General features: G+C 64.0%; 1 protein-coding gene across 1 annotated transcript; it reads left to right on the top strand.

Moving 5' to 3' along the window:
- Positions 1-1,262: 1,262 nt before the first annotated feature.
- Positions 1,263-27,698, top strand: SHANK1 (SH3 and multiple ankyrin repeat domains 1). Its single transcript, XM_050928163.1, is given in 25 exon segments — positions 1,263-1,372; positions 1,374-1,490; positions 3,388-3,591; positions 4,137-4,208; positions 4,540-4,648; positions 4,769-4,920; positions 6,375-6,542; positions 9,153-9,269; positions 9,368-9,445; positions 9,613-9,679; positions 10,632-10,926; positions 11,505-11,671; positions 12,873-12,986; positions 13,433-13,508; positions 18,452-18,534; positions 18,722-18,846; positions 19,088-19,223; positions 19,591-19,674; positions 20,349-20,372; positions 20,684-20,740; positions 21,159-21,280; positions 21,719-21,821; positions 22,451-24,695; positions 24,757-24,873; positions 25,916-27,698. Coding segments are annotated over 25 exon segments (5,484 nt in total). The 5' UTR covers positions 1,263-1,279; the 3' UTR covers positions 26,475-27,698.

The following is a 27,698-nucleotide window of genomic DNA, read 5'->3' as shown; positions in this document are numbered from 1 at the left end:
CCTCCATCCATCATCCCTCTGTCCCTCCCTTTATCCATCCCTCCATCCATCCCTCCCTCCCTCCGACCCTGCACCCTGTGTCTGCCCCTCTGCCACTGTGTGCACCCCTCCCTCCCTCCCTCCAGCCTCCCTCCCTCTGACCCTGCGCCCTGTGTCTGTCTCTCCGCCCGTGTGCACCCCTCCATCCACCCGTCCCTCCATCCCTGCACCCTGTATCTGCCCTTCCACCCCATGCACACCCCTCCCTCTGTCCCTTCCCGCACCCATCTCTCTATTCCTCTGTTTACGTGGAGCCGTCCCATCGCCCCCCCACCCCCATCCTGTGTCTGTCTGTGTATGTATCTAATCTTCTCTCCCGTTTACACATCCTGACATCCATCCCCAGGATCCTTCCCAGGGACCTTCCCATGGGGTGGGGCTGCGGACACGGTTCTGAGCTGTGCCTGGCTGGGCTGAGAGTCCGAGATCCCCAGAATGTTACCTCAGTGCCGGGCGAGGGGTCCCCGTGTACCCAGCCCCCACCCCAGAGGGGCCGTGTCCCAGCACCGGGTGAGGGGTCCCTGTGTACCCAGTCCTGTGTCCCTCCCCAGGGGAGCCGTGTCCCAGTGCTGAGTCCCGTGCACCCAGCCCCCACCCCAGAGGGCCGTGTCTCAGTGCCAGGTGAGGGGTCCCTGTGTACCCAACCCCCACCCCAGGGGGGCCACATCCTAGCACCGGGCGAGGGGTTCCTCAATACCCAGCCCCACCCCAGAGGGGCCATGTCCCAGCACCGGGCTAGGGGTCCCCGTGTACCCAGCCCCCACCCAAGAGGGGCCATGTCCCAGCGCCAGTCGAGGGGTTCCCATGTACACAGCCCCCGCCCCAGAGGCAGATGTCTTTCGGCGGGGGGTAGCAGAGTTTGGGCCCAGGGCTCTGACCGCTCCGATTCCTCCGTCCTTCCCGGGCTAATTTTAGCCAGTGGCGGGAGCGAGGAAAGTGGGGCAGATGTCCCAGGGCGTGGGGGGGAGGTGCGGGACTCTGGGAGGGGCTGCTCCAGATTGCTGGGCCCCAGGCGCTGAGCGGAACTGGGACAAGGACCCACAAAGTCACTCACCGGGGCTGGGGAGGGTCAGGGAGAGGTGAAGTGGGGCAGGGGAGAGCAGAGGGGGACAGGTTTATGGCTCAGTGCATAGGGCTGTGTCGGGGAGGGCAGCCTGCTCCCCTCTGCCCCCCATGCTGACCCCCCATCTCTCTCTCTGCTCCCTCCTGCCCCCCACCAGCTGGCCTGTGATGCAGGACGATGCCCCGGAGCCCTGGGTCCAGCGAGGAGGAGAGGGTCTCGGAGTATCCCGAGGGGGAATCAGACTCCGAAAGCTCCCGCGACGGCCCCCCCCGGCGTTAGCCCTGGCCCCCTGGACCGCAGGACCCAGGGGCCCCCCATGTCGGTGCCCGACGACGCCCGCTTCAGTATGATGGTCTTTCGGATCGGCATCCCCGACCTGCACCAGACGGTGAGGGGGGAGCTTGGCTGGGGGGGGCTCCCCAACCCGCCCCCGATGACGGGGTTATGGGGGGGACATCCCTGACCTGCACCACGTGGTGATGAGGGGGGTCACGGTGCAGCAGGGTGGGAGGAAGGAGCCAGAGGAGGGTCCTCCATGGAAAATGCCCCTTTCTCTTTATCCCACAAAAGGGTCTGGTGGGGGGAGAATTACCCCAGCTCCTCCTCCCCCTGACTAGCCCCACCCCTCCCGCAGCTTCTCTGCTCCCCCATCCCCTCCCCCAGCCTCCTCCTCCCCCATGTCTGCCTTTCTTCTGTCCTTGTATTCCCCCCCTTATGGCTCCTTTCTCCCTTCCCCCACCCATTCTCCGCTCCCCTCCCCCTTCTCCCCTCCCCCCATTCCCTGGGGGGGTCATTAGCGGAACTGGATGAATCCCGAACTCAGCAGGATCTGGAGCAAACTCACCCCCCACCCCAGCTGAGAATTCAGGGCACGGAGCCAGTGTCAGCCAACCCCCCCGCCCGCTGGGCCGTTTGATCTGGGGCTGGGGGGGCAGCTGCAGTGCAGAGGAGCTGTGCCCCCTGCAGGTGCCTGCCCCTTTTCCCCCCTCCCCATGGGCACCTGGCCCCCTATTGTCTGTCATGTGCCCCCCCCCCGCTTGGGCCTTGTCTCTGACTCCCCCCTCCCGCACAAGCAGGGGGTGGGCCCCATTCTTGCTCCGGGCACTGGGGGGTGGTCCTGACCGCCAAATCCGTCCCCTCTCTGCTCACGGGCGCACCATGGAAACGGTTGCTATGGATCACCCATTGTCATCTCCCTGGCGACGGGTCCGGTTCTGCTGGCACTGCCGGTTGCCTAGGCCCCTGCCTGAGCCTGGGGGGGCTGGGACAGGCTCCCACTAGGGGCCTCAGCTGTAGGGAATGGGGTGGGGTCCCAGCAGAGGGGCACTTCCCTCACAGTCAGCACCGGGCGAGGGGTCCCCCTGTAAACTGTCCCACCCCAGAGGGGTCGCATCCCAGCGCCAGGCAAGGGATCCCCATATACCCAGCTCCCACACCCTACCCAGAGGGGCTGCATCTCAGTTCCCAGTGAGGGGTCCCCATATACCCAGCCCCCATGCCCCACCCCAGAGGGGCCCTGTCCCAGCACTAGGCGAGGAGTCCCCGTATACTCATCCCCCACGCCCCACCCCAGAGGGGCTGTGTCTCAGCGCTGGGCGAGGGGTCCCCATATAACCAGCTCCCTACCCTAGATGGGCTGCATCTCAGCACCAGGTGAGGGGTCCCTGTATATGCAGCCCCCGTGCCTCACCCCAGGGGGGCCGCATCCCAGCGCAGGGCAAGGGATCTCCATATACACTGCCCCCACGCCCCACCCCAGAGCCAGCTTCATCCCAGGGCAGAGCGAGGGAACCCCGTATACGCAGCCTCTGTGCCCCACCCCAGAGCCAGCTGTATCTCAGCGCCAGGTGAGGGGTCCCTGTATATGCAGCCCCTGTGCCCCACCCCAGAGGGGCCACATCCCAGCGTAGGGCAAGGGATCCCCATGTACACAGCCCCCATGCCTCACCCCAGAGGGGCCGCATCCCAATGCAGGGCGAAGGAGCCCCATATATGCAGCCCCTGTGCCCCACCCCAGAGCCAGCCGCATCTCAGCACCAGCTGAGAGGTCCCCATATAACCAGCTCCTCACTGCAAAGGAGCCGCGGCCCAGCACCAATGAGGGGTCCCTGTCTACTCAGCCCCTGGGCCCTGTCCCAGAGGGGCCGCTTCCCGGAGCCAGGGAAGGGGTCCCCATCTAAGCAGCCCCCACTCCAGAGGTGGTTGCATTGTCATGCTCCACACCACCCCCACCCGCGGACTCAGGCCTCCCTGCCCACTCTCTCCCCCCCAACCCCTCCCCCCAGAAATGCCTGCGTTTCAACCCCGACGCGGCCATCTGGGTGGCCAAGCAGCAGATCCTCTGCACTCTGAACGAGAGCCTGAAGGACGTGCTGAACTACGGGCTCTTCCAACCGGCCACCAATGGGCGGGACGCCAAGTTCCTGGACGAGGAGCGGCTGCTGCGTGACTACCCCCAGAGCTTCGAGAAGGGCGTGCCCTACCTCGAGGTGCCCCACCCCACCAGGGCAGCGGGGGGAGGCCTCTGGGCACAATGGGGAGGGGCTTGGTGGGCAGGGGAGGGGCTACAGGAGCAAGAGGAGGGGCTTGATGGGCAGGGGAGGGGCTACAGGAGCAAGGGGAGGGGCTTGGGCAGGGGAGGGGCTCTGGGCCCAAGGGTTAGGGGTGTTGAGGGAGGAGGTGGGCTCTGGGCACATGGGGAGGGGCTTTGTGGGAGGAGGTGGGGCTCTGGGCACATGGGGAGGGGCTTTGTGGGAGGAGGTGGGGCTCTGGGCACAAGGGGAGGGGCTTTGTGGGAGGAGGTGGGGCTCTGGGCACAAGGGGAGGGGCTTTGTGGGAGGAGGTGGGGCTCTGGGCACAAGGGGAGGGGCTTTGTGGGAGGAGGTGGGGCTCTGGGCACAAGGGGGAGGGGCCACAGACACAGGGGAGAGAGGCTTTGTGGGCGAGGCCGGCCTTAGGCATGGGGGAGGGGCTATGGGGTCACAGGGTCAGACTCTCCAGCTGAGGTGACCCCCCTTTCCCGTCCTCCCCCCAGTTCCGCTACAAGACCCGGGTTTACAAACAGACCAACCTGGATGAGAAGCAGCTGGCGAAATTGCACACCAAGGTGAGTGGCCTGGCCCCACCCCTTGCCCCACCCTTGCCCACCTGGCCACGCCCACGGTGCCCCACCCACGGTCTCACCCTTGTCCTCCCATTGTCTGTCCTCCCTGCTCTTGCCTTTCCCTGCGCCTCAGTGTCCCCCCCCAGCCTTCCCCCTCCCTGCCCACCACTCACCTCTGCCCGCCCCAGCTTGGTACCAGGGCTGGCGGCCTGGTACCGACCGTGCTGACCTGGCACTGCCCTCTGTCGTCAACCAGCCGCCGTCCTGAGAACTGGGTCCCCCAAGGCCCCCCCAGTCTCTCACCTGTCCCTGCTCCCCCACCCCCACCCCACAGACTGGCCTGAAGAAGTTCCTGGAGTACGTGCAGCACGGGGCAGCGGAGAAGGTGGCGCGGCTTCTGGACAAGGGCCTAGACCCCAACTACCACGACTCAGACACGGGGGGTGAGTGTAGGGACGGGGGCCTGGGGGTCTGCGGCCGGGTGCAGGGAGGGAGTGGGGGCTTTCTTCGTCCCGCCCTCCCTGCCTCGGCGGTGATGCCTGTCCTGTGCTCCTCCCCTGCAGAGACCCCCCTGACGCTGGCAGCCCAGCTAGAGGGGACTGTCGACGTGATCCGGCTGCTGTGCCTCGGGGGTGCGCACATTGATTTCCGGGCACGGGACGGAGCCACCGCGCTGCACCGGGCAGTGTGCACCCGGCGCTACGCGGCCCTGACGGTACAGAACCTGCCACGTCCCCTCACCGTGCTGCACCGGGGCGGCCTGCACCTGGCACTGGGGGGCCCAGAGCGGGATGAGTGTGGCTAAAGGATCTGTGCGGAGAGCAGGTGCCGTGTGGATGGAACTGTGTGGTGGCTGCAGCATGCAGTGGGCAGGTTGTTGCAGTGGGCATTGCAGTGCATGTGCAGTACACGAGTGCAGTGTGCAAACGCACTGTGTGGTGGGCAGGTTGTTGCAGTGTGCGTTGTTGTGGTGTGCGTGAAATACACTGGTGCAGTGTGCGCACACCCACCATGCACTGGGCAGGTTGTTGCAGTGTGCATTGCGGTGTGCCTGCAGTGTGGACGAAGCAGATGTGTGCAGCGTGTGATGGTGCAGCGAGTGTTGGTCTGTGTGTGTGTGTGTGTGTGTGTGTGTAATACTGCGAAGCACCCATTCTGCTATAGCTAAGGCAGACAAGCTGTTTCTGTTTCAATGATGACTCTTAGTGCTCTCAAATCTGTACGCTTACTTGGGTGCCCTGGTAACGTGCTGTGCCTCGGGGGCGGGAGGGGGTCTGCAGACACAGTCCCCTGGAAACACCCCAGCATTTCTTAAGGTCGAGAGATTCTACCAGCATGATTTACACCCAGGCAGTCATTGTGGAGGTTGCGTGGGCACGAGCTGTACCATGGCATTTCCTGGCTGTCAGAGGTTTGAGTGTCACCGCATTTGTTGCTCTGGACCCAGCCACCAGGGCTCTGCATTAACCGAGTCCTTTTTGTCTTGGAATAAAGTATGACATGGCGGGCACGCAGTGCTCATGCAGTGCAGTGTGGGCCAGCACAGTGGGCATGCAGCGACAGTGAATCGCATGTACAGTGCTGCATGTGCAGTGTATATGCAGGGTGTGCTGGTTGCGCGCAGTGTGGGATGGATGTGCCATGAGTGCTGCCAGCATGCAGCGAATAGTGTGTTTCGTGCATATGCAATGTAGTGTATGCAATGCATGTTGTGGGTGTGCAGTGCACTATGGACTGGCAACTGGGCATGTAGTGTCAGCAGTGTGTGCTGTGCAGATGCAGTGGACATGCAGTGAATGCAGTGTGTGCTGGTGCAGTGGACAGGCAGTGTTTGCTGATGCAGCAGGCATGAAACAAATGCAGTGTGTGCTGATGCACCACGTATGCAGTGTGCATTGTGCAGTGTGTGCTGATGCAGTGGGCATGCAGCGAATGCAGTGGGTACTGACTCAGAGGGCACGCAGCAAATAATGTGCGCTGTGCAGTGAGCGATGAGGCAGTGGGCATGCAGAGAATGCAGTGGGTGCTGTGCAGTGCGTATTCAGTGTGCTGTGCTGTGTGCGCCATGTACACTGATGCAGCGGGCATACAGCGTCTGCAGTGTGCCTGCGTGGACATTGCCACCCCATCTCACTCCCCCACTCACATCTTTGCTCCTTGCCTCCCCAGGCGTTGCTGGACCTTGGGGGCTCCCCCAACTACAAGGACCGTCGGGGCCTCACCCCCCTGTACCACACAGCCATGGTGGGGGGTGACCCACGCTGCTGCGAGCTGCTGCTCTACAACCAAGCCCACATCGGCACCATGGACGAGAATGGCTGGCAGGAGATCCACCAGGTCAGAGCCCGCAGACAGGGACACCCCCTTCCCTAGAAAGACAACCCGAGATAGGGAACCCCTCGAGCGATCCATCCCCTGTCATCCAATCCCAGCTCCTGGCAGTCAGAAGTTTAGGGACACCCAGAGCATGGACTTGCCCCCTGACCATCTTGTCTAATCGCCATTGATGGATCCACCCTCCGTGAAGGTATCTAGCTCTTTTTTGAACCCCAGTTCTACTTTTGGCCTGTACCACATCCCCTGGCGAGGAGTTCCACAGGTTGACTGTGCATTGCATGCAAGAACTACTCACTTCTCGGTTTGTTTTAATCCGGCCGCCTGTCAATTTCATCGTGTGACCCCTCATTTGTGTGTTACGCAAATGGCGGTAAATAACGCTTCGCTACTCCCTTTCTCCACGCCAGTCACCATTTTATAGATGTCATATCTCACCCCCCCCCCCCCACCGTTAACTGTCTCTTTTCATGCGGAAGCTCTTCCGTACCCTTAGTAATTTTTGTTACCCTTCTTTACTTTTTTCCAATTCCGATGTATCTTTTTTGAGATGGGGCGACCAGAACTGCACGCAATATTCAAGATGTGGGCGGACCACAGATTTACATAGAGGCATTATGATCTTTTCTGTCTTGTTATCTATCTCTTTCCTAATGGTTTCTAACAATCTGTTCCCTTTTCTATCTGCCGCTGCACTTTGAGCAGACGTTTGCAGAGAACTATCCACGATGACTCCCCGATCTCTTTCTCGAGTGGTAACAGCTAGTTTAGACCCCGTCATTTTGGATGCGGAGTTGGGATTCTGTTTTCCAATGTGCGTTACTTTGCATCTATCAACACTGAATTTCATCTGCTATTTTCTTGCCCGGTCACTCAGTTTTGTGAGATCTCTTTGTAGCTTTTCGCAGTCTGCTTGGGACTTAACTATCTTGAGTAGTTTTGTATCATCTGCCACCCGTTTTTCCTGTTCATTTATGAGTATGTTAAACAGCACTGGTCCCAGTACAGATCATTGCCCCACCCCCACTATTTACCTCTCTCCACTGTGAAAACTGATTATTTTCCTTTTCCTATCCTTTAACCAGTGACTGATCTGTGAGAGGAGCTTCCCCCTTATCCCGTGACAGCTCACTTTGCTTAAGAGCCTTTGGTGAGAGACCTTGGCAAAGGCTTTCTGAAAATCTAAGTACACCATATCCACTGGATCACCCTTGTCCATGTATTCATTGACCCCTTCAAAGAATTCTAATAGTTTGGTGAGGTGCGATTTCCCTTTACAAAAGCTGTGTGTTCATCCGTGTGTCTGATCATTCTGTTCTTTACTAGAGTTTTTACCAATTTGCTACTGAAGTTAGGCTTAACGGCCTGTCATTGCCAGGATCGCCTCTGGAGCCTTTAAAAAAAAATTGGTGTTACATTAGCTGTCCTCTAGTGACCTGGCAGAGAGGCTGATTTAAGCGATAGGTTACATACCATAGTCCATACTTCTGCTGTTTCCTAGTTGACTTCCTTACGAACTCTTGGGTGATTCCTGTCTGGTCCCGGTGACTTGTTACTGGAATTGTTCCAAAACTTCCTCTATTGACACTTCAGTCTGGGACAGTTCCTCAGATTTGTCACCTAAAAAGCATGGTTCATGTGTGGGGAATCTCCCTCACACCCTCTGCAGTGAAGAGCTACGCGAAGAATTCATTTAGCTTCTCCTCAACGGCCTTGTCTTCCTTGCGTGCTCCATCAGCACCTCGATTGTCCAGGCTTCCTGCTTCCGATGTACTTACAGCTCGGGTGTGTGTGTGTGTGTGTGTGTGTTTTGGTAATTGCTTTCAACTTCTGTCTTGGCCTGATTATGCTTCGACAACTGACTTGACACAGAGTTTATGTTCCTTTTTCTTTTCCTCGGGAAGATTTGACTTCCAATTTTGAAAAGATGTCTCTAATCGCCTCTCTTCCTTTGATGTTTAGCCGTGGTGGCATTTTTTAGTCCTCCTCCTGTCTCTTGAATGTGGGGTGTATATATAGTGTGAGCCTGTATTACAGTGGTTTTAGAAAGTTCCCATGCAGTTTGCAGGCATTTCGCTCCTGTGACTGTACTTTTTAATTTTCATGTTAATACTGCGGTGGTTTTTTTCTGGTGTTTCCCCTCCACCTCTCAAGGATGTCAAATATAACCGTGTTATGGGTGCGATTACTGAGCAGTTCAGCTGCATTCACCTCTTGGAGCAGAGACTGTGTGCCACTTGGGACTAAATCAAGAATTGTCTCTCCCCCCTGTGGGTCCCAGGACTCACCCGATGAGGACACCCCCCCACTCCCCAAAAAGAGACCCTCTCAGCGAGACTCCCTCATGAGAACCCAGCCAGCCAGACCCCCTGCAATGGTGTCTCATCCCCCCCCACACCAGTACGACCACCCCCATGACGAGGACCCCCCTGCACCATGCTGTGCCCCCCTCAACTCTGGACCCCACATTGTTTCAGGAACCCCAGCCCACATTCACCCACCTGTTGGCCTGGAGCTGCCTGGCCCATGTGGGAAAAGGGGGGCAGGGTGTGACCCATTCAACCCCCCTCCCCCCACACCTCCGTTGATGTGTGTCTCTGTCTTGCCTCCCAGGCCTGCCAGCACGGGCACTCCCAGCATCTAGAACATCTGCTCTTCTACGGGGCCGAGCCGGGAGCCCAGAACGCCTCCGGGAACACGGCGCTGCACATTTGTGCCCTCTACAACAAGGTGCGTGTGTGAGACCGTGCCCGTCCCCCACTGCACAACCCCCCCTCTGTCCTCTCCCCCTCAGAACACTCCCCCTCTCACCCCTCGTCCTCCTGCAGGAAAGCTGCGCCCGGATCCTGCTCTACCGGGGGGCCAACAAAGAGATTAAGAACAACAGTGGCCAGACGCCTTTCCAGGTGTGTGTGTTTGGGGGGGGCAGGAGGAGGGGGTGTGCAGTGGAGTGGTGGGGTGCAGGGGAGGTTGTGGGGCAGGATGCCTGGCTTGAGGGGTGCAGGAGGGTATTTGGGGGGACATGTAAGGGGGGGAAAGCTCTGATCCATTCCCCCCCATGGTCCCCCCCCAGGTGGCTGTGATTGCTGGGAACTTTGAGCTGGGGGAGCTGATCAAGAACCACCGGGACGCTGATGTGGGTGAGTTGGGGAGGTCCCAGCATTCAGCCACCGACCATGCCCCCACCCCAGGGAGATCACCACCCACAGGCCCCACCCCCCAGAGCTCCCTCCGTGCAGAGCCCCCCCAGTGTTCAAAAATCAGGCATCGCACCCCAGCTGACAGGGGACAATGAGAAAACCAAGATAAGAGAGCGGGGGAGGGCGGTGTTTTGATATTTGACCCCTACCCCCGCAGGTGGGCTGTCAAATGTCTTGGGTAGCGGGATCTGGACCCCCTGCTGCAGGAGACCTCACCCCACATCTGCCTCCCGGCATATCACTCTGCCCTCACCCAGCCCCCCACCAGTTCCGTCCCCAGCCCCCCTCAATTCTGTTCCTGTCCCCAGTTCCGCCCCCCAGCCCCCCTTAATACTGCTCCTGCCTCCATGTCCACCCCCAGGCCCCCCCCCCCAATTCTGCCCCCGTCAATTCTGTCCTCCCCAGCCCCACCTTCCCTTCTGCAGCCCTTGGGGCTCATCACCCCCCTCTTCCAGGCCTGGGAGGGGTTGTAGTGGGGTTCCCCCTCCCAGGTTGGTGTTGGGGGACAGTGCCTCACCCCGCCTATGAGAATGGGGTTGGCTTGCGGGGGAGAGTCAGGGAGGGAGAGCTCTGTCTGCCTTCTTCAGCCCCTGTGATTGGCTACCCATCCCCAGAAGGGGGGGCCAGTGGGGAAGGGCAGCCAATCAGAGAGGGTGCAGCTTCACCCCCCTCCCAGGGCAGAATTGGCAATGAGGGTGGCAGCTCCGGCCACATCTGCCATAGCTGGCACCCCATGGAGCTGGGGCTAGAGCTCCCTTCCCTGGGGTCTGGCCCCATCCCCAGCCCCCTCCAGAGTATTTCCTCCCAGGACTGACTTACCCCCCCTGCAAGCCTGTGTCTCCCCTCATCTCCCCCCCTCCCCGGTGCCCTGCTCTGACGCTGTGCCCTGCAGTCCCGTTCCAGGAGTCCCCGCAGTACGCAGCCCGGCGCCGAGACGGGGGGCGCAGTCTGGGGGTCCCCCACCTCCTCCTCCGGGCCAACAGTGACACCAGCATGAACGTGCCAGACTGGATGCTGTACGGCTCCCCTGCCGCACCCCCGCCGCCGGCCACGGTGGCTGTGCAGGCCCCAAAGATCGCCACGGGGACCCTGCGCAGCGCCAGCAGCCCCCGCGGTGCCCGCACCCGCTCCCCCTCCCGCGGGCGCCACCCTGAGGATGGCAAGAGGCAGCAGCGTGGACGCCCCAGGTACCCAGATGCCTGGGTTCTCTCCCTGGCTCTGGGAGGGGAGTGGGGTCTACTGGTTAGAATGGGGGTGGGGGTAGGTGGGCTGGGAGCCAGGATTTCTGGGTTCTCTTCCCAGCTCTGGGCAGGGAGTGGGTCTAGTGGGTTGGGCAGGGGGCTGGGAGCCAGGACTCCTGGGTTCTCTCCCTGGCTCCAGGAGGGGAGTGGGAGCTAGTGGTTAGAGCTGGGGGGGACTGGGAGCCCGGACTTCTGGGTTCTTGTCCCAGCTCTGGGAGGGGAGAGGGATCTAGTGGTTAGAGCAGGGGATACTGTGAGCCTGGACTCCTGGGTTCTCCCCCTGGCTCTGGGAGGGGAGAGGGATCTAGTGGGTAGAGCCGGGGGGGCTGGGAGCCCAGACTCCTGGGTTCTCCCCCTGGCTCTGGGAGGGGAGAGGGATCTAGTGGGTAGAGCCGGGGGGGCTGGGAGCCCAGACTCCTGGGTTCTCCCCCTGGTTCTGGGAGGGGAGAGGGATCTAGTGGGTAGAGCCAGGGGGGGCTGGGAGCCCAGACTCCTGGGTTCATGCCTTCTCTGTGTCTCTGCAGTTCTAGCGGTTTCCCCAGGGACTCGGCAGCGGGTGGGACCCTGAACAGCCGGGGAATGAAGCGGAAGCTTTACTCAGCCGTGCCGGGCCGAACCTTCATGGCCATGAAACCCTATCAGGCCCAGGCGGAGGGCGAGCTGTCCCTCAGCAAGGGCGAGAAGATCAAGGGTATGCTGCCGGACGCCTGGGTTCTATCTCAGGGAGGGGGTACATGTTTCGAGTGCAGGACTGGGACCTGGGGTCTGTCCCCAGGGAAGGGGGTGAGTCCAATGGGGTGGGGGGGAACTGGCCAGGGTCAGGACTCCTGGGTTCTCTCCCCAGCTGTGTGCTGAGAGGGGGCGCTGGGGTGTGTGTCGAGGTGCGGGAGTGTTTGCTGGTCTAGGGGAGCGTGGTGGGTTCTAGGCTCGCTCTCTGCATGGGAGGGGTGTGGTGCCTGTTGGGTCAGGGCTTGCGGGGGTTTGGGGGGGCTGAGGGCAGCAAGGGGGGGCTGCTGCAGGGAGAGTCTGTCCCAGCCGTGCGAGGTGTGCGGGGATGCTGGGGGTTGTTGGGGCAAGTGGTGGTGCAGGGGGTGGATGGGGGTTTTGGGCTGCCCTGCTCTGACTCGCGCTTTCCCTGCAGTGCTGAATGTGTGTGGGTGCAGGGGGTGGATAGGGGTTTGGGGGGACAGGGGGGCATATGGGCTTTAGGGAAGCCATCTCTCCCTGCAGAGCTGAGCGTGTGGGGGTGCAGGGCGGTGGATGGAAGCACAGGGGGGCAGATGGGGATTTTGGGGGGGCCCCGCTCTGACCCACGTTCTCCCCACAGTGCTGAGTGTGTGGGGGCGCAGGGGGGTGGATGTAGGCACAGGGGGGCAGATGGGGATTTTGGGGGGCCCTGCTCTGACCCGCGCTCTCCACGCAGTGCTGAGCATGTAGGGGTGCAGGGGGGGCAGATGAGGGCACAGGGGGGTGGATGGGGTTTTGGGGGGCCCCGCTCTGACCCATGCTCTCCCCACAGTGCTGAGTGTGTGGGGGCGCAGGGGGGTGGATGTAGGCACAGGGGGGCAGATGGGGATTTTGGGGGGCCCTGCTCTGACCCGCGCTCTCCACGCAGTGCTGAGCATGTGGGGGTGCAGGGGGGGCAGATGAGGGCACAGGGGGGTGGATGGGGTTTTGGGGGGCCCCGCTTTGACCCGTGCTCTCCACGCAGTGATGAGCATGCAGGGGGGCGGACAGAGGTACAGGGGAGTGGAGGGGGTTTTGGGGGCCCTGCTCTGACCCGCACTCTCCCCGCAGTGCTGAGCGTGTGGGGGTGCAGGGGGGCGGATGGGGGCACAGGGGGGCAGATGGGGTTTGGGGGGGCCCTGCTCTGACCCGTGCTCTCCCTGCAGTGCTGAGCGTGGGCGAAGGCGGGTTCTGGGAGGGGCAGGTGAAGGGCCGGGTCGGCTGGTTCCCCTCGGACTGCGTGGAGGAGGTGCAGACCAAGTCCCAGGATGGAAAGCAAGGTACCAGCCCCCTGCCCCCCCCACCCAGCAGCTGTCCCCCCTCCCTCCTACTCCCCACCACTCGGACCTTTCTCCCCTCTCCCCATTGCTCCCCCCTTTTGCCCTCTGCTGCCTCCTCCCCCGCCATGCCCCTTGGGGAGGGTCAGTCTCCTCACCCCCCCCCCCGCCAGCACCGAGCCTCTGCTGGCACCTGGTGGCTGAGAAGGGAAATGCTTCTGGGGGAACAACGTGGTGGGGGGGAGCCCTGGGCCGTCAGCTGGGGGCATCTCTGGGGGATGTGGGGGGGCAGAGGATAGCAGGAGTGGGGGGAGGCCAGGGGAAGGGGGCAGAGAGAAGGTGCATGGGGGCGGGCAGAGGGCAGCCGCTGCATGGGGATGGGGGGCAGGGTTAAGGAAGTGGGGGAGGCTGGGGGGTGTCCCCCCCCTCACCTCCCCATTCCCCTGCAGAGAGCCGGAGCGACAAGGCCAAGCGCCTCTTCCGACACTACACGGTGGGGTCCTATGACAGCTTTGACGCCCCCAGGTAAGATTTCCCCCTGCGGGGTCACAGCCCCCCCCGGGGTCACCCCCCCTCATGCCGCCCCAGTCCCTCTTCCCAGGCCCTGTCTGCCTGGGCCGATCGCAGGCTGGGCTGGGTCTGTGGGACAGCGAGGAGAGACCCCAGCTCTGGGGAGGTCAGTCAGGAGGGGGGGTCAGGGTGTGGGAGGGATGGAGGTTTGGGGTGCTGGGGGTTTGGGGTCGGTACTGGAGTGTCTGGCTAGGGGCTGGGGGGGGCACTGTCCCTTTCTATCTGGCTAGGAGCCCAGCATGGTGTCCGCTCTGTGCGGCACCTCAGAGACACCCCTCTCCCAATCCCAGAAGGGGCCCCGGGCTGGGAACCGGGAGAACATGGGCTCCATATTTCGGGGCAAGGAGGCAGCCCCGCCCCATAGTGCAGACGCCCACACCCCCACCATGCTGGGGATAGAACCCAGGCTCTGGGGGGCAGGGCAGGTGCCAGGCGTCTGTGCGGGGACCAGGGGCGCTGGACTCCTGGGTTCTATCCCCAGATCACCCCACAGGCTGCAGAGAGTGGGGAGGGGGCATGGCCCAGAGCTCAGGGGAATGACTGTGGGGGCACATCTCTGGGGGTGAGGGGTTGTCTGCCCCACTGTGTCCTGTCCTCCAAGGGCATCGGGGACATTTCCCCCCTCCCCCCTCCCTGGCAGGCCCGATGGGCCGCTCGCCATCTGCCAGCACAGATGGGACACAGCAGGGAGCCCCCCCCCGAACCTGGTATTGGGAGGGGAGCCAGAAACGCTGCTTCCACCAGCCCCCCCGAGCTCTGCCGGTGCCCCTCACTCCTGACCCGCAGCCCCGCTAGCCCAGCCCTGCCCCCATCCCAGCTCTGCCAGTGCCCCTCACTCGTGATCCACAGCCCCTCCAGCTCTGCCAGTGCCCCTCACTCCCACCCCACAGCCCCCTGCTCGCCCTGCCCCACCACCAAGCTGTGCATTCACCTTGATTTGCTCTGCACTCCTCCCCCCAACCCCCCAAGGACTCTCACATCCCAGCTCGGGTGTTTCGGGCGCGGGCACCGTCTCCGCGCCACATCCCGGCAAACGTCCTTGAGGCGAGCTGACGCTCGGGCTGCTGCCGAATCTAGGGCTGGGGGGGGGGGGAGGTGAGGTGGTTGGGCCTCTTGGAGAGCGAGGGGGGTGTCACTTGGAGTCAGATGCCCCCTGGGGAGACCCTGCCCCGGACACCCCCTTTGCACCAGCATGTGCCACCCCTCCTTGCACCATGGGGTGTGTGACCCAGTTTGTGTTCACCCATTTGATGAAAAGGATTTTCCAGCTGGGCTCCAGGCTGACACACCCCCACCTCCCCCTGCCCTGACCCTGTGGGGAACCTCTCCCCCAGGGCCCCCTCACCCGGCGCCAGGGCGCGGGGGCATCTGGGAGCCAACCCATGACCACGCAGACGATGCTTTGACCCAGCAGGGTGGTGAGATGGGGCCCGAGGTGTCTGGGTGAGTGGAGTTGGGGGTGGGAAGTGAGGCTGGCTGGGGGGTCGGGGTAGGGGGCAGCTGGGTGAGGGGCACAAGGTGTGTTTGGAGGGAGGGGCATAGCGGGCAGTTGCAGAAGGGCATGTGGGGGGCACAGCGAGATGGGGGGCAGGGAGCTCTGGTATTTCTCCTGCCCCCCTGTGATGGAGATGTGTGTTGGTGGGGGTCGGGCTGGGTGTTGGGGGGGCTCTGAGGGCGGGAGGCTTGGGATCAGCCCGGAGAGTAAGGAACAGGGGCTGGAAAGTGCAGGTCGGGCGTGTGAGTGGGGCTGGGAGCTTGTGATGGGGGGGCAGAGGGGAGCCAGATGGGGACAGCCAGTGTGTGGGTGGATGCCTGAATCCAGCACATTTCTACCCCCCCCCCCCCGCAGCGCTGAGCAGAGATGCGACCTCTCTGGAGTGGGGCGGGGCTGGGGATCCTGGGACCCCTCGCCTGGGGCCGAGCTATGACCCTCTCGGGTGGCTGGTTTTACGGGGACCCCTCCCCTGGTGCTGGGATGCAGCTGGCTCTGGGGCGGGGGGGGGTGGGCTGGATATCCGGGGATCCCTCGCCCGGCGCCGGGACACAGCTGGCTCGGGGGGCGGGGGCGGGAGCGCTGGATTTCTGGGGACCCCTCGCCCGGCGCCGGGACGGGCTCGCTCTGTGGGGCGGCGGGGGGGGCAGGATAACCGGGGGCCCGGCGCCGGGACGGGCTGACTCTGTGGGGCGGCGGGGGGGCAGGATATCCGGGGACCCCAGCCGCGGCTCTGCGCCTCCCCCTCCCCGCGGCCGGGTCGGTGCCCGCCGGAGCCGAAGGGGTTAACGGAGCCGGCTAGCCGGAGCGCAGCGGCGGCGCAGCAGCGTCTCTGCCTTGCGCGTCCTGCCCCCCCCCACTCAGCCCAACCCCCCCTCCCCCCAGTCCCGGCGCTGCCCGCCCGGCTCCGGCCCCAGTTCGCAGCCGGTGGGGGCCATGATGTGAGTATTGTGCGCCCCCCCCCCTCCCGCGCCGCCGGGCCCCCCCCCCGCGCCGCCGCCCCCCCCCCCGCTCCTGGCGATGGCGGGGCGCGATGCAGGGACCCAGCCCCCGCTCTCCTCCAGCTGGCCCGCGCTGGGGCCTCGGCGCCGGAGCGTCTGGTACATCTACAGGTAGGGCCCCCCCCGCGCAGCGCAGCGCAGCGCCCCCTCCCTCCGCCCGCCCGCCATTCACAGCCAGCTCCATTCACTCCAGTCATTCATCCCCCGCGCTGCCCGCCCGCTCGCTGCGCACCGGGGGGGACGCGCAGCGCAGGCTCCGCGCAGCCTCGGCGCAGCGCTGCGCGCCTCCCTCCCCTGCGGCCCCAGCACTGTCACTCCCCCCCCTCCGCCCCTCACCCACCCGCGGGCCTGGCGGCCTGGGCTCTGCGCAGCCCGGTGTGTGTGTGCGCGCCGCGCACGTAGTCAGCTCTGTGTGCGTGTGGCCAGCTGTGTGTGTGTGTAGCCTGTGTATGTGTGTGTGTAGGGCCAGCTCTGTCTGTGTGTCTGTAGCTGTGTGCGTGTAGCCTGCGTGTGTGTGTAGCCAGCTCTGTCTGTCTGTAGCCAGTGTGTGCATGTAGCCAGTGTGTGTGTGTAGCTGTGTGTGTGTGTGTAGCCAGCTCTGTGTGTGTGTGTGTGTAGGGCCAGCTCTGTCTGTGTGTGTGTAGCTGTGTGCGTGTAGCCTGTGTGTGTGTGTAGCTGTGTGTGCATGTAGCCAGCTCTGTCTTTCTGTAGCTGTATGTGCATGTAGCCAGTGTGTGTGTGTGTAGCTGTGTGTGTGTGTGTGCATGGCCAGCTGGCCAGCTGTGTGTGTGTGTGTGTGTGTGTATGTGGCCAGCTGTGTGTGTAACCTGCTCTGTATGTGTCTGTGTGCATGGCCAGCTCTGTGTGTGTGTAGCTCAGGTGTGTGTGTGTGTGTGTACGTACATAGCCAGCTCTGTGTGTGTATAGCTGTGTATGTATGTAGCTAGCTCTCTCTGTGTGTAGCCAGCTCTGTGTATGTGTGTGTGCGCATAGCCAGCTGTGTGTGTGGCCAGTTCTCTGTGTAGCTCTGTGTGTGTGTGTGTGTGTGTGTGTGTGTGTGTGCACATAGCCAGCTCTCTGTGTGTAGCTGTGTGTGTGTGAGAGAGCTTCTAGGGAGGGATGTGAGTGTGTGTGGCCTTATGTGGGGGTAGGGGTGTACGTGAACAGGCAAGAATGCGCAAATCTTGGGATGGGGGAAGGGGTGTCTGTTGCAAGTATGCATGGGTCGGTGCACAGGATGTGCAACCAGTGTTGGAGGTGGCTGCTTGGGGGCCTGCTCAGACAGGAGGGAAATGCAGATTGTGGGTCCCCTAGGGACGACACAGCTAGGGGTGAGGCTACTGGCAATTAAAGGTGGGTGATGCCAGTATGGGCTGGCAGTGCCCCGGGGGAGCTGTGCTCGCCATGGAAGCAGTGAGAACTCACTGCAAGCAGTGAGGAGAGGGAAGGTCTTGTGATAGCAAGGTTCACTGGACCCTCTTTGGATCTGTGGTTGCAGTAGCAGCACACAGCAGATGGTCTGTGATTGCAGTGAATGTGCACTGCAAAACATGTCTGGCATCTGTGATTGAGTGCACTGCAAACAGTGTGTGGGGCGGGGAGGCCTGATTGCAGGGAGCATTCACTGCAAGTGGTGTGTGGTATCTTTGATTGCAGTGAAAGCACACTGCAGATAGAGGGGGACATGTAATTCCAGTGCGAAAGGGGTGGGTGTCTGATTGCAGTGTGGTTCTGTGATGACAGTGAACACACTGTATGCAGCACATGGTGTCTGTGTGCAGTGTGAGCGCTCTGCACACAACTGCTTCTGGCCCAGCAGTGGGCAGCATGGACCCCATCTTCCCTACAGTCTCAGGGTTAGGGCACTGGGATGCGGTGCGGGAGAGGGGCTGTGATCACATTGCGATCACCCTGCACACCGCATGTGTGGGGCTGTGATTGTAGTGTGAGTTGGGGACACTGGAACATGATGGGATTGTGATTGCTGTGTGAACTCACTGCACACAGTGGATATATGTGATTGTAGTTAGAGTTCACTGCACCCAGCGGGGGCATCTAACTGAAGTGCGAGCACACTTCGCTGGTCTGTGACTGTAGTGAGAGGGCACTGCACACAGCTGGGAGGTCTTGTGAGTGCACTGCATGCAGCATGTGGGGTCTGTCAGCGCAGTGTGAGCTCCCGGCATGTGAGGTCTGTCCCTGCAGTGGACACTGTGCTCCATGCATTTGCAATGCGAGCGCACTGCATGTGGAGAGGGGGTGATCGCAGTGAGAGCGCACTGCATGCAGCAAGGCTCCAGGCTGCAGCCAGTGTCCCTAGTGTGCAGTGAGGTCCATAGCTGTGGTGTGGGGTGGAGGCGATGAGCGCTCATGAGCCCCCCCTGATGTGCCCCCGCCTTTTGCAGTGACTACATCATTAAGGAGAAGACGGTTTTGCTGCAGAAGAAGGACAACGAGGGGTTCGGTTTCGTCCTGCGTGGAGCCAAGGGTGAGAGGGTAACTCTGGTGGGGGGGGAGCAGCCCAGAAGGGAGCCTCGGGGGGGGCAAGGGGGGGTTCTGTCCCGGGCACAGGGTGCAGCGGGAGGAGCTGTCCAGGGGGAAGGCTGGCGGGGGGGGGAAGGGATTCCCCAAACATCCTTCCCCTTCCTGCCGCTGACCCCACGCTCTCCCCACAGCGCAGACCCCCATCGAGGAGTTCACGCCCACCCCGGCCTTCCCCGCCCTGCAGTACCTGGAATCCGTGGATGAGGGGGGCGTGGCCTGGCGCGCCGGCCTCCGCATGGGGGACTTCCTAATCGAGGTAATGGTGTGTGTGTGGGGTCGCTCCCCTCAGAGCGACGGGAGAGTCACTCCCCACCCCCTCCTGTCACGAGTGAGGGGCACTGGCAGGGCTGGGGGGAGCCCAGGGCTGGGCTGGCAGGGAGCTGCAGGTTGGGAGTGAGGGGCACTGGCACAGATGAAGAGGGGGTGCTGAGCGAGCAGGGGCTGCGGGTCGGGAGTGAGGGGCACTGTCTCCCCTGACCCTGTCCCTTGCTCCCCAGGTCAACGGGCAGAACGTGGTGAAGGTTGGGCACCGGCAGGTTGTGAACATGATTCGCCAGGGGGGCAACAACCTGATGGTGAAGGTCGTCATGGTAACCAGGAACCCTGAGATGGAAGAGGCCATGAGAAAGAAAGGTGCTGTGTCCCCCGCCCCCCAATACCTCCTCCACACGGGGGGCAGGACTCCTGGGTTCCACCCCCAGCTCTGAGAGGAGAGGGGGGGCTGGTGGTTAGAACAGGAGGGGCTGGGAGCCAGGACTCCTGGGTTCTCTCCCAGCTCTGGGAGGGGAGTGGGGGCTGGTGGTTAGAGCATGGGGGGGCTGGGAGCCAGGACTCCTGGGTTCTCTCCCAGCTCTGGGAGGGGAGTGGGGTCAGGTGGTTAGAGCATGGGGGGGCTGGGAGCCAGGACTCCTGGGTTCTCTCATGTGCTTGGGGGTGGGGGGTGGATCTCAGTGTCTTTCCTTCTGTCCCCTCACCTGGGAGCCCCTTTGCCCCTCTACAGCGGCTCCCCAGCAGACGAAACGACTGCCTCCCCCAGCCATCTCCATGCGCTCCAAATCCATGACCTCTGAGCTGGAGGAGATGGGTAAGGGGGAGGGCGGGGGGTGGGGGTGGGGGAATTGGGAGGTATGTGAGAAGGCTCTGAGTTGGAAGTGGGGGACGGGGCTGATAGTCCCTGGAGGGGTCTGTGGTGGGGTGGGGGAGGTCCCAAAGGGATAGGAGAGGGGTCTGTGGTGTGGGCAGGGGAATGGTCTGGTGGGGAGGGTCCCCAGAGGGGTGAGGGAGGGGTCTGTGATGGGATGGGGGACGGTTCCGGGAGGGGTCTCTGGGGGGGAGGGGTCTTCTGGTGTGGGGGAGGGAGGGATCTCCGCTAGGGCAGGGATCTGTGGTGGGGGATGGGCTCTGGGGCAGGACTCTCACACTCTCTGTCTCTCCCACCCGCTGGCCCTCTGGGACTCGGGACCCCCTTGGCACCTGGCAGTGGAGAAAGGTATGTCCCGTCCCCCCCCCCGGGCAGTGCCCCCCATCTCTTTCCGGGGAACCCCATCCGACTCCCTGGTGCAGATGGGGGGCAGCAGGGGAGGCTGGTGGGAGGGGGACGCCCGGCCCAGTGGGTGGGACAGGGGTGAGGGCCCCAGTTTTTTCCCAGGCTGTGTGCCCTGGCAGCTTGGGGGGCAGAGGGGTCTGCCCCAGAGCTGTGGGGGACCAGGGCCCCCCAGCCCCTGCTCTAATGCTGTCCCCTCTCGGTGTCTCCCCCAGTCTCCCCCTGGAAGAAGAGAAGTGGTGAGTGTGAGCTGGGGCCGGGCACAGCCCCCCCCAACCCCCCGCCCATGAACATCCTCCACTGCCTCCTCACGCCAGCCTCGGTGCCCCCCCACTGGCCGCTCCCCCACACACCTGCCTGTGTCTGTGCCCCCCCAGCCACCCTGCACCCCCTCCTCCTGCTTCACGCTCCCCCAATCTCCACGCACCAGCCCCCCCAGCTCACGCTCCCCGCTCCGCTGCTCCCCCCGTCTCACTCTCCCCCCCCCGCTACTCAGAGTGACCCCCCCCACGCCCCTCGCGTCACTGTCTCCCTCCTTCTGTCCCTGCAGATTACGAGCCGGCGCTGGCCACGGAGAAGAAGAGGACGGTCTATCAGATGGCACTGAGTAAGGGAGCGGTCCAGGGGGTCAGAGCATGCGGTGGGGGTGGGGACTGGGAGCCAGGACTCCTGGGTTCTTCTTCCCAGCTCTGGGAGGGGAGTGGGGGCTGGTGGTTAGAGCAGTGGGGCTGGGAGCCAGGACTCCTGGGTTCTCTTCCCGGCTCTGGGAAGGGAGTGGGGGCTGGTAGTGAGAGCAGGGTGGGTTGGGAGCCAGGACTCCTGGGTTCCATGCCACCTCAGCGGTGCCGGGAGTGGCCAGACAATCCATATGGTCTCTTGTCTCCAGTCCAAGCTGGCTGCAGTGTGTGTTTATTGACTCCCCAGGTCCCGGATCTGGGCCTGGGGTGGGGGCAAGGATAGGCTCCCCCCTGCCCTCCACCCCCCCAGCCAGCCCCCCTCACCCTCCATCTCTCTGTCCCTCGCAGACAAGCTGGACGAGATCCTGGCTGCAGCTCAGCAGACGATCAGCGTGGGGGAGGGACCCAGCTCCGGCGGGCTCCCCTCCCTGGGGAAGGCCCGGGGGCCCAAGGGCTACTTCACCTCTGAGGTAGGATGGGCATGGCCCCCCCCGGGCCCTACGGCTGGGCCTCGCTGAGGGGGCACCCCAGGGGAGGGGGGCTGGGAGCCAGGACTCCTGGGTTCCCTCCCTGGCTCTGGGAGGGGAGTGGGGACTAGTGGTTAGAGCAGGGGGGCCGGGAGCCAGGACTCCTGGGTTCTCTCACTGGCTCTGGGAGGGGAGTGGGGACTAGTGGTTAGAGCAGGGGGGCCGGGAGCCAGGACTCCTGGGTTCTCTCACTGGCTCTGGGAGGGGAGTGGGTCATTTCTACCCACCTCCCTACCCCTGCCCATCACCCCCCCACTACCCCTATCCTGGGCTCTTAACCCCCCCATCACCCTGCCCTGTGGTGCCACCTTAACCCTTCCCTGTGCTGGGTGGTGCCCTCACTCGCCTGCCGCTAACACCCCCACCCCAATGTCTCTGCAGGCAAACTTCGAGCCGCATCGGATGGGGCAGCCCAGTTATGAGCGCCCGTCGTACCTGCCCCCCGGTGCCCCCCAGGGCCTCATGCTGCGCCAGAAATCCATCGGTGAGGTGGGCCAGGCTGGGAGGGGAGCGGGGCTGGGGCAACGGGCGTCTGTCACTGCCGGACTCCTGGGTTCCGTTTGTTATGCAGAAAAGGGGAGGGAGTCTCATGGGTTAGAGCAGGGGGGGCTGGGGGCCAGGACTCCTGGGTTCTCTTTCCAGTTCTAGGAGGGGAGTGGAGTCTAGTGGTTAGAGCCGGGGGGCCAGGAGCCGGGACTCCTGGGTTCTCTCCATGGCTCTGGGAGCGGAGTGGCGTCTAGTGGTTAGAGCTGGGGGCTGGGAGCCAGGACTGCTGGGTTCTCTCGCCAGCTTTGGGAGGGGAGTGGGGCCCAGTGGGTTGAAGCAGGGGGGGCTGGGAGCCAGGACTCTTGAGTTCTCTCCCCGGCTCTAGGAGGGGAGTGGGGCCCAGCGGGTTAGAGAAGTGGGGCTGGGAGCCAGGACTGCTGGGTTCTCTCCCCGGCTCTAGGAGGGGAGTGGGGCCCAGCGGGTTAGAGAAGTGGGGCTGGGAGCCAGGACTGCTGGGTTCTCTCCCCGGCTCTAGGAGGGGAGTGTGGCCCAGCGGGTTAGAGAAGTGGGGCTGGGAGCTGGGACTCTGGAGTCCTGGCCGACCACTGTCCATCTGTCCATTCGCAGGCTCGGCGGAGGACGAGAAGCCCTACCTGGCTCCCCCAGCCATGAAATTCAGCCGCAGCTTGTCCGTCCCCGGCTCGGAGGACATCCCCCCGCCCCCCACCACCTCCCCTCCCGAGCCCCCTTACAGCGCCCCCCCCTCCGCCACCGGCCGCCTCACCCCCGCCGTGCGCTCCACCTTCAACCCGGCCGCTGAGGCCAAGCTCTACCCAGCCTCGCTGCGCCAGGAGCCGCCTGCCTTCGAGGGCCCGGCCCGGCGCGAGAAGCTGGCCATGTACCGCCAGGAGCTGGAGCGTGGGGCCGAGGCCGGGCCTGCCCGGGGCTGGCGCGGGCACCATCCACACCCGGAGCTGCGTTACTACAACCTGCCGGCCCGGGCGGCCAGCGCCGCCATGTATGTCCCGGCCAAGCCGCTGCGCCGGAAAGGCCCGCTGGTGAAGCAGACCAAGGTGGAGGATGAGCAGAGGCAGCAAGGGGCTGCCCCCCAGACTCAGCCGCCCCCGACGCCGCCCACCCCGGCGCCGCCCGCCCCCGAGAAGAACTCCATCGCCATCCCCACCATCGTCATCAAAGCCCCCTCCACCAGCAGCAGCGGGCGCAGCAGCCAGGGCAGCAGCATGGAGGCCGAGGGGCAGCCAGAGCCGGCCCCGGTGCCCACCTTGCCCCTCCACAACAGCATGGACTTCACCAGCCAGTTTGGAGCGGCCCTGGTGGGGGCGGCACGGCGGGACCGGGAGTGGCACAGCGAGGCCCGCCGTCGCTCCGCCCTCTTCCTCTCCACCGAGGTGCCAGAGGACGAGGCGCCCGAGCCGGCTACAGCGCCCCGGCTCCGGCACTCGAAGAGCATCGACGAGGGCATGTTCTCGGCCGAGCCCTACCTGCAGCTGAATTACGCCCAGCCCCTGCCGCCGGGCACCTATTACCAGCCACGCCCCGCCAAGGGCTATGGGGGAACCAGCACCACCAGCGCCTTCACCACCGTCTGCTCCAGCTTCCTGCCCCAGCTTCAGCCCCGGCCGGGCGGCGGGAACGCGCTGCCCCTCATCCACCCCCTGACGGGCAAGATCCTGGACCCGGGCTCGCCCCTGGGCCTGGCGCTGGTGGCCCGGGAGCGGGCGCTGCAGGAATCACACTCCCAGCAGCTGCAGCAAGGCCGGGCGGAGGCGGAGGAGCGAAGGTCCCGCCCATCCTCGCCCCGGTTCGGGGAGGTGGCGCCGGAGCCCTCTGGAGGAGGCGGCTCCATCCTGCGCCTGTGGGGGGCGCCGGCGGGCGAGCCGCCCCCGGAGAGCCCCCGGCGCCAGGCCCCCTCCGAGCCCAAGGGTGGCCAATGGGCGGGGGAGAAGCGGGGGGAGGAGGGGGCTGGGGGCGAGAAGCTGCATGTGCGCTTCATGGAGAACTGCCGGCCCCAGGAGGAGAGCGAGCCGGCGCCGGCCCAGGGGGCGGAGGAGAACGGGCTGCCCCTGCTGGTCCTCCCGCCGCCGGCTCCCTCCGTCGACGTGGACGACGAGTTCCTCTTCACCGAGCCGCTGCCCCCGCCGCTGGAGTTCTCCAATAGCTTTGAGAAGCCCGACTCCCCCAAGGCGGGCCGGGAGCCCCCCGCCGTCCCCGCCCCGGAGCCGGTGCCCGCGCCACCGCCGCCCGCCACCACTGCCCTGGACTCCACCACCTCCAGCCTGACCTCCTACGACAGCGAGGTGGCCACGCTGACCCAGGGCGGGGCGCCCGAGCCCCGGGAGGCCCCCCACGTCAACTTCTCCTCGGTGGTGTCCTCCATCCAGATCCCGGCGCCCGAGCCCCCCGAGGCGGTGACCGACTCAGGCATTGAGGAGATCGACAGCCGGAGCAGCAGCGACCACCACCTGGAGACCATCAGCTCCGTCTCCACCCTGTCCAGCATGTCGGGGCTGTCCAGCGAGGGGGTGGAGCTGCTGGACAGTTACGTCACCTACCTGGACGGCCAAGCCTTCGGGGGCCCGGCAGAGAAGCCCAGCAAGCTGCGTTCCCGGCCCTTCCCCGCCCGCCGTGACCCCGCCACCCCCACCAGCTCCACCATCTCGGTGGCGGCCTGCGCCGAGAGCGTTTTCGCCCTCACGCCCGCCCCGGCCCAGGAGCCGCCCGCCCCGCAGCGCCGCTCGCCCACCCTGCCCTGGGAGGAGGGCGGGGCGGCCAAGCCCTCGCCCGTCTCGGCCATGAAAGCCAGCATCATCAGCGAGCTGAGCTCCAAACTGCAGCAGATGAGCGGGGTGTCGTGGGCCCGGCCCCCCGACGGTGCTGGCCCCTTCGGCGCCGACCGGCCCGGCTCCCTGCAGCGCCAAAGGTAGCGTCCGGAGGAGGCCGGATGGATGGATGGAGGAAGCCAGCAGCACCGCCGGGGGTGCCCCGTGCATGCCTCACGCCGCCGTGCCCGTCACTCATGTTTGCTTTGGGTTTGTTTTGGTTTCTCGCTCCGCCATGCCCGGCACGTGTGTGTGTGTGTGTGTGTGTGTGTGTGTGTGTGTTGGGGGGGGGGACAGGACCCTTTCGTGCCAGGCGCTGCATGTGTCCACCCCTTCACCTTCCCTCCTACGCACGCACTCCCATAGGGCTGGGTTCCCAGGAGGCTGCTGTGGGTCAGGGATTCGAGGGTGGGGGGCACCGGGCCCTGCACATATGCCCAACGCGCCCCCCAGTGCCCTCCCGCATCCTGCCACTCCTCGTGTCCGGTTTCCTAGCGATTCCTGGGTTGAGAGGGGGTCCTTCTGTCCCAGACCTCGCCCCCCCGTGGGACTCCACTGAGCCCCCACCCGAAGGAATCTGTACCCCACCCGCTGCACCCCCACAGAGGCCCCCTCCTGCTCCAACTCCCCAGCCACTCACCAGGACTGTGCTGCTGCCTTTAATTTGCTCCATTGTGTTGTGTGTCTGAGGGCTTGTCTGCACTGGGAGAATTCACCTGTGGGAGATGGGGATCCTCCCCCACCCGTGGGGCAGGGTATTGGGGGTGCAACCCCCTCCAACCCCACGGGAGTAACCCTGGGGAGAAGACATGACAAAGATTGGCAAATCAGGAGTCCTGGCTCCCAGCCCCTCTGCCCCCCGCCCCCGCTCTAACCACTAGACCCTGCTCCCCTCCTGGAGCCAGGGTGAGAACCCAGGAGTCCTGGCTTCTAGCCCTACTCTCCTCCGGGAGCCAGGCTGGAAGGGGCCCTGGGCCGAGTCCCAGCAGGGGCGGGCGGGAGGGGGGTAGACGAGGCAGATCCCCGTCCCAGAGCTGTTCCCCACGTGGGTGCAAGAGGTGGTGAATTTCTCTGCTCTGCAGACGAGCCCCCGTCATCGTGTGCCACAAGTGTGCTGCTTGCCCCATGGCTGCTCGTGCAAAGCTGGGGGGCATGGGGGCGTCCCGCCCTGGCCTCTGCATGGTGAAGGAGGGGGGAGGACTGCTGGGGGGGAGGAGCACCCTGTGACCATCTCTTCCCCTCCCCCACCCAGGCTCCCCGAGGACGTGTCGGGCCCCTCCAAGCCGCCCGGCAGCCTGTTCCACAACTGGCCCAAGGCGGGGCCGGGCGCCAAGCCCCCGAAGAGCGTGGAGTTCGACATCCGCCCGGCGCTGCGCCGCGCCCCCAGCCCCGCCGCCCTGCCCAGCGAGCACAAGATCAGCTTGGCCCCCCGGCCCTCCTCCCTGCCCATCCTGCCCTCCGTCCCCCTCTACGGCGGCATCTACGACCTGCGCGGCTCCCCCCCCTCCGGCCCCTGCCCCTTCCCCGACTTCCCCTCCGGCAGCCGCTCCCTCTCGCCCACCCACTTCCTGCCCCCGGCCACGGACAAGCCCTTCGGCGCCAAGCCCCTGCCCTTCTGGACCAAATTCGACGTGGCCGACTGGCTGGAGTACCTGAAACTGGGCGAGCACCGCGAGCGCTTCCTGGACAACGAGATCGACGGCTCCCACCTGCCCTCGCTCACCAAGGAGGATTACATCGACCTGGGCGTCACCCGGGTCGGGCACCGCATGAACATTGGCCGCGCCCTCAAGCTCTTCCTGGAGAGGTGATGAGAGAATCCCCCGCCCCAGGAGAGGGGAGCCCCTAGCCCCCCCGCCCCCCCAGGAGAGAGGGGAGCCCACCCCAGCCCCCCGAGGACACACAGGCCCGAATGGATGACGCCAGGAGCAAGGAGAAGCCGGGTGGCGATGTCCCCCCCAACCCCAGAGAGTGATGGGCCCCCAGCAATGCCCCCCCCTTGGAAAGAAAGGGGCCTTGGATCCCGGGGGGGCATAGAGGGGGCTGGCAGGCAAGGGAGAGAGCGTTGTGTAATGGCTTGGTTCCGTGCCGCCTTGCACCATTGCTCATGTGTGCGCATTCGCTTGTGCACCGGCTTGCACCATTGCTCATGTGTGTGCGCTCCCCTGTGCCCCCACCAGCATAATCACAAGTGTGTGTGCTCTCTGTGCGCTGTCTGTTGCGATGTGTACCCTCGGCTAGGTGTTAGCTTGTCCATTAGCACACTGCGAATCAGTGGATGTTGTCGCTTGTGCATGCACACTCGCCATCTCACACTGTTGCTCACGTGTACATTTGCCTATGCACTGGCTTGCACCATTGCACACAGGTGCATGCTCACTTGTGCACCCCTTTGCATCATCACTAGTGCACCCATGCTCTCTGTATCATCTGTCGCACATGGACACTCAGCTATGTGCTAGCTTGCACATTTGCACACTGAAATCAGTGTACACTGTCACTTGTGTGTGCACACTTGCTGCCATATCACACCATTGCTCATGTGGACACTTAGTTGCACGTGGGGTTGCACCAATGCTTGTCTGCACATTCAGCTTCATGTCTGCTTGCACCATTGTCCTCATGCTCATCTGCTCGTGCCATCAGTCACGGACACATTCAGCTACTCACCAGCTTGCACCATTGCCCACACAAGCATACTTAGCTGGGCCCCAACTTGCACCATCACTCGCATGTGCACATTTGGAGCATTGGCTTGTACCATTGCCTGCACGAGGACAGTTGCCATTGCTTGTATGTGCACCATCACTGTACCCTCCCCCACCACCTTGCACACTAGCCCCTGCTCTACCCTGCCACACAGACCGGGTCGTGCTTTCTCACGCACGTGTCAGGGGCTGCATGTGCCTGTGCCTTGCTGGGCTGTCCGTGGGTTCGGGGTGAACCATCTTCCCTAGTGCTCCAAGGGGGAGGGGTGAATTGGAGAGCAACAGGATTGAGGGTGGGGGCGACAGGCACAAGATGGGGGGGCTCCT

The sequence above is a fragment of the Gopherus flavomarginatus genome, chromosome 18 (assembly GCF_025201925.1).
Source record: "Gopherus flavomarginatus isolate rGopFla2 chromosome 18, rGopFla2.mat.asm, whole genome shotgun sequence".
NCBI classification, from domain to species: Eukaryota; Metazoa; Chordata; order Testudines; family Testudinidae; genus Gopherus; species Gopherus flavomarginatus.
Note: the sequence above shows the minus strand (reverse complement) of the source record. Positions and strands in the feature narration are given on the sequence as shown.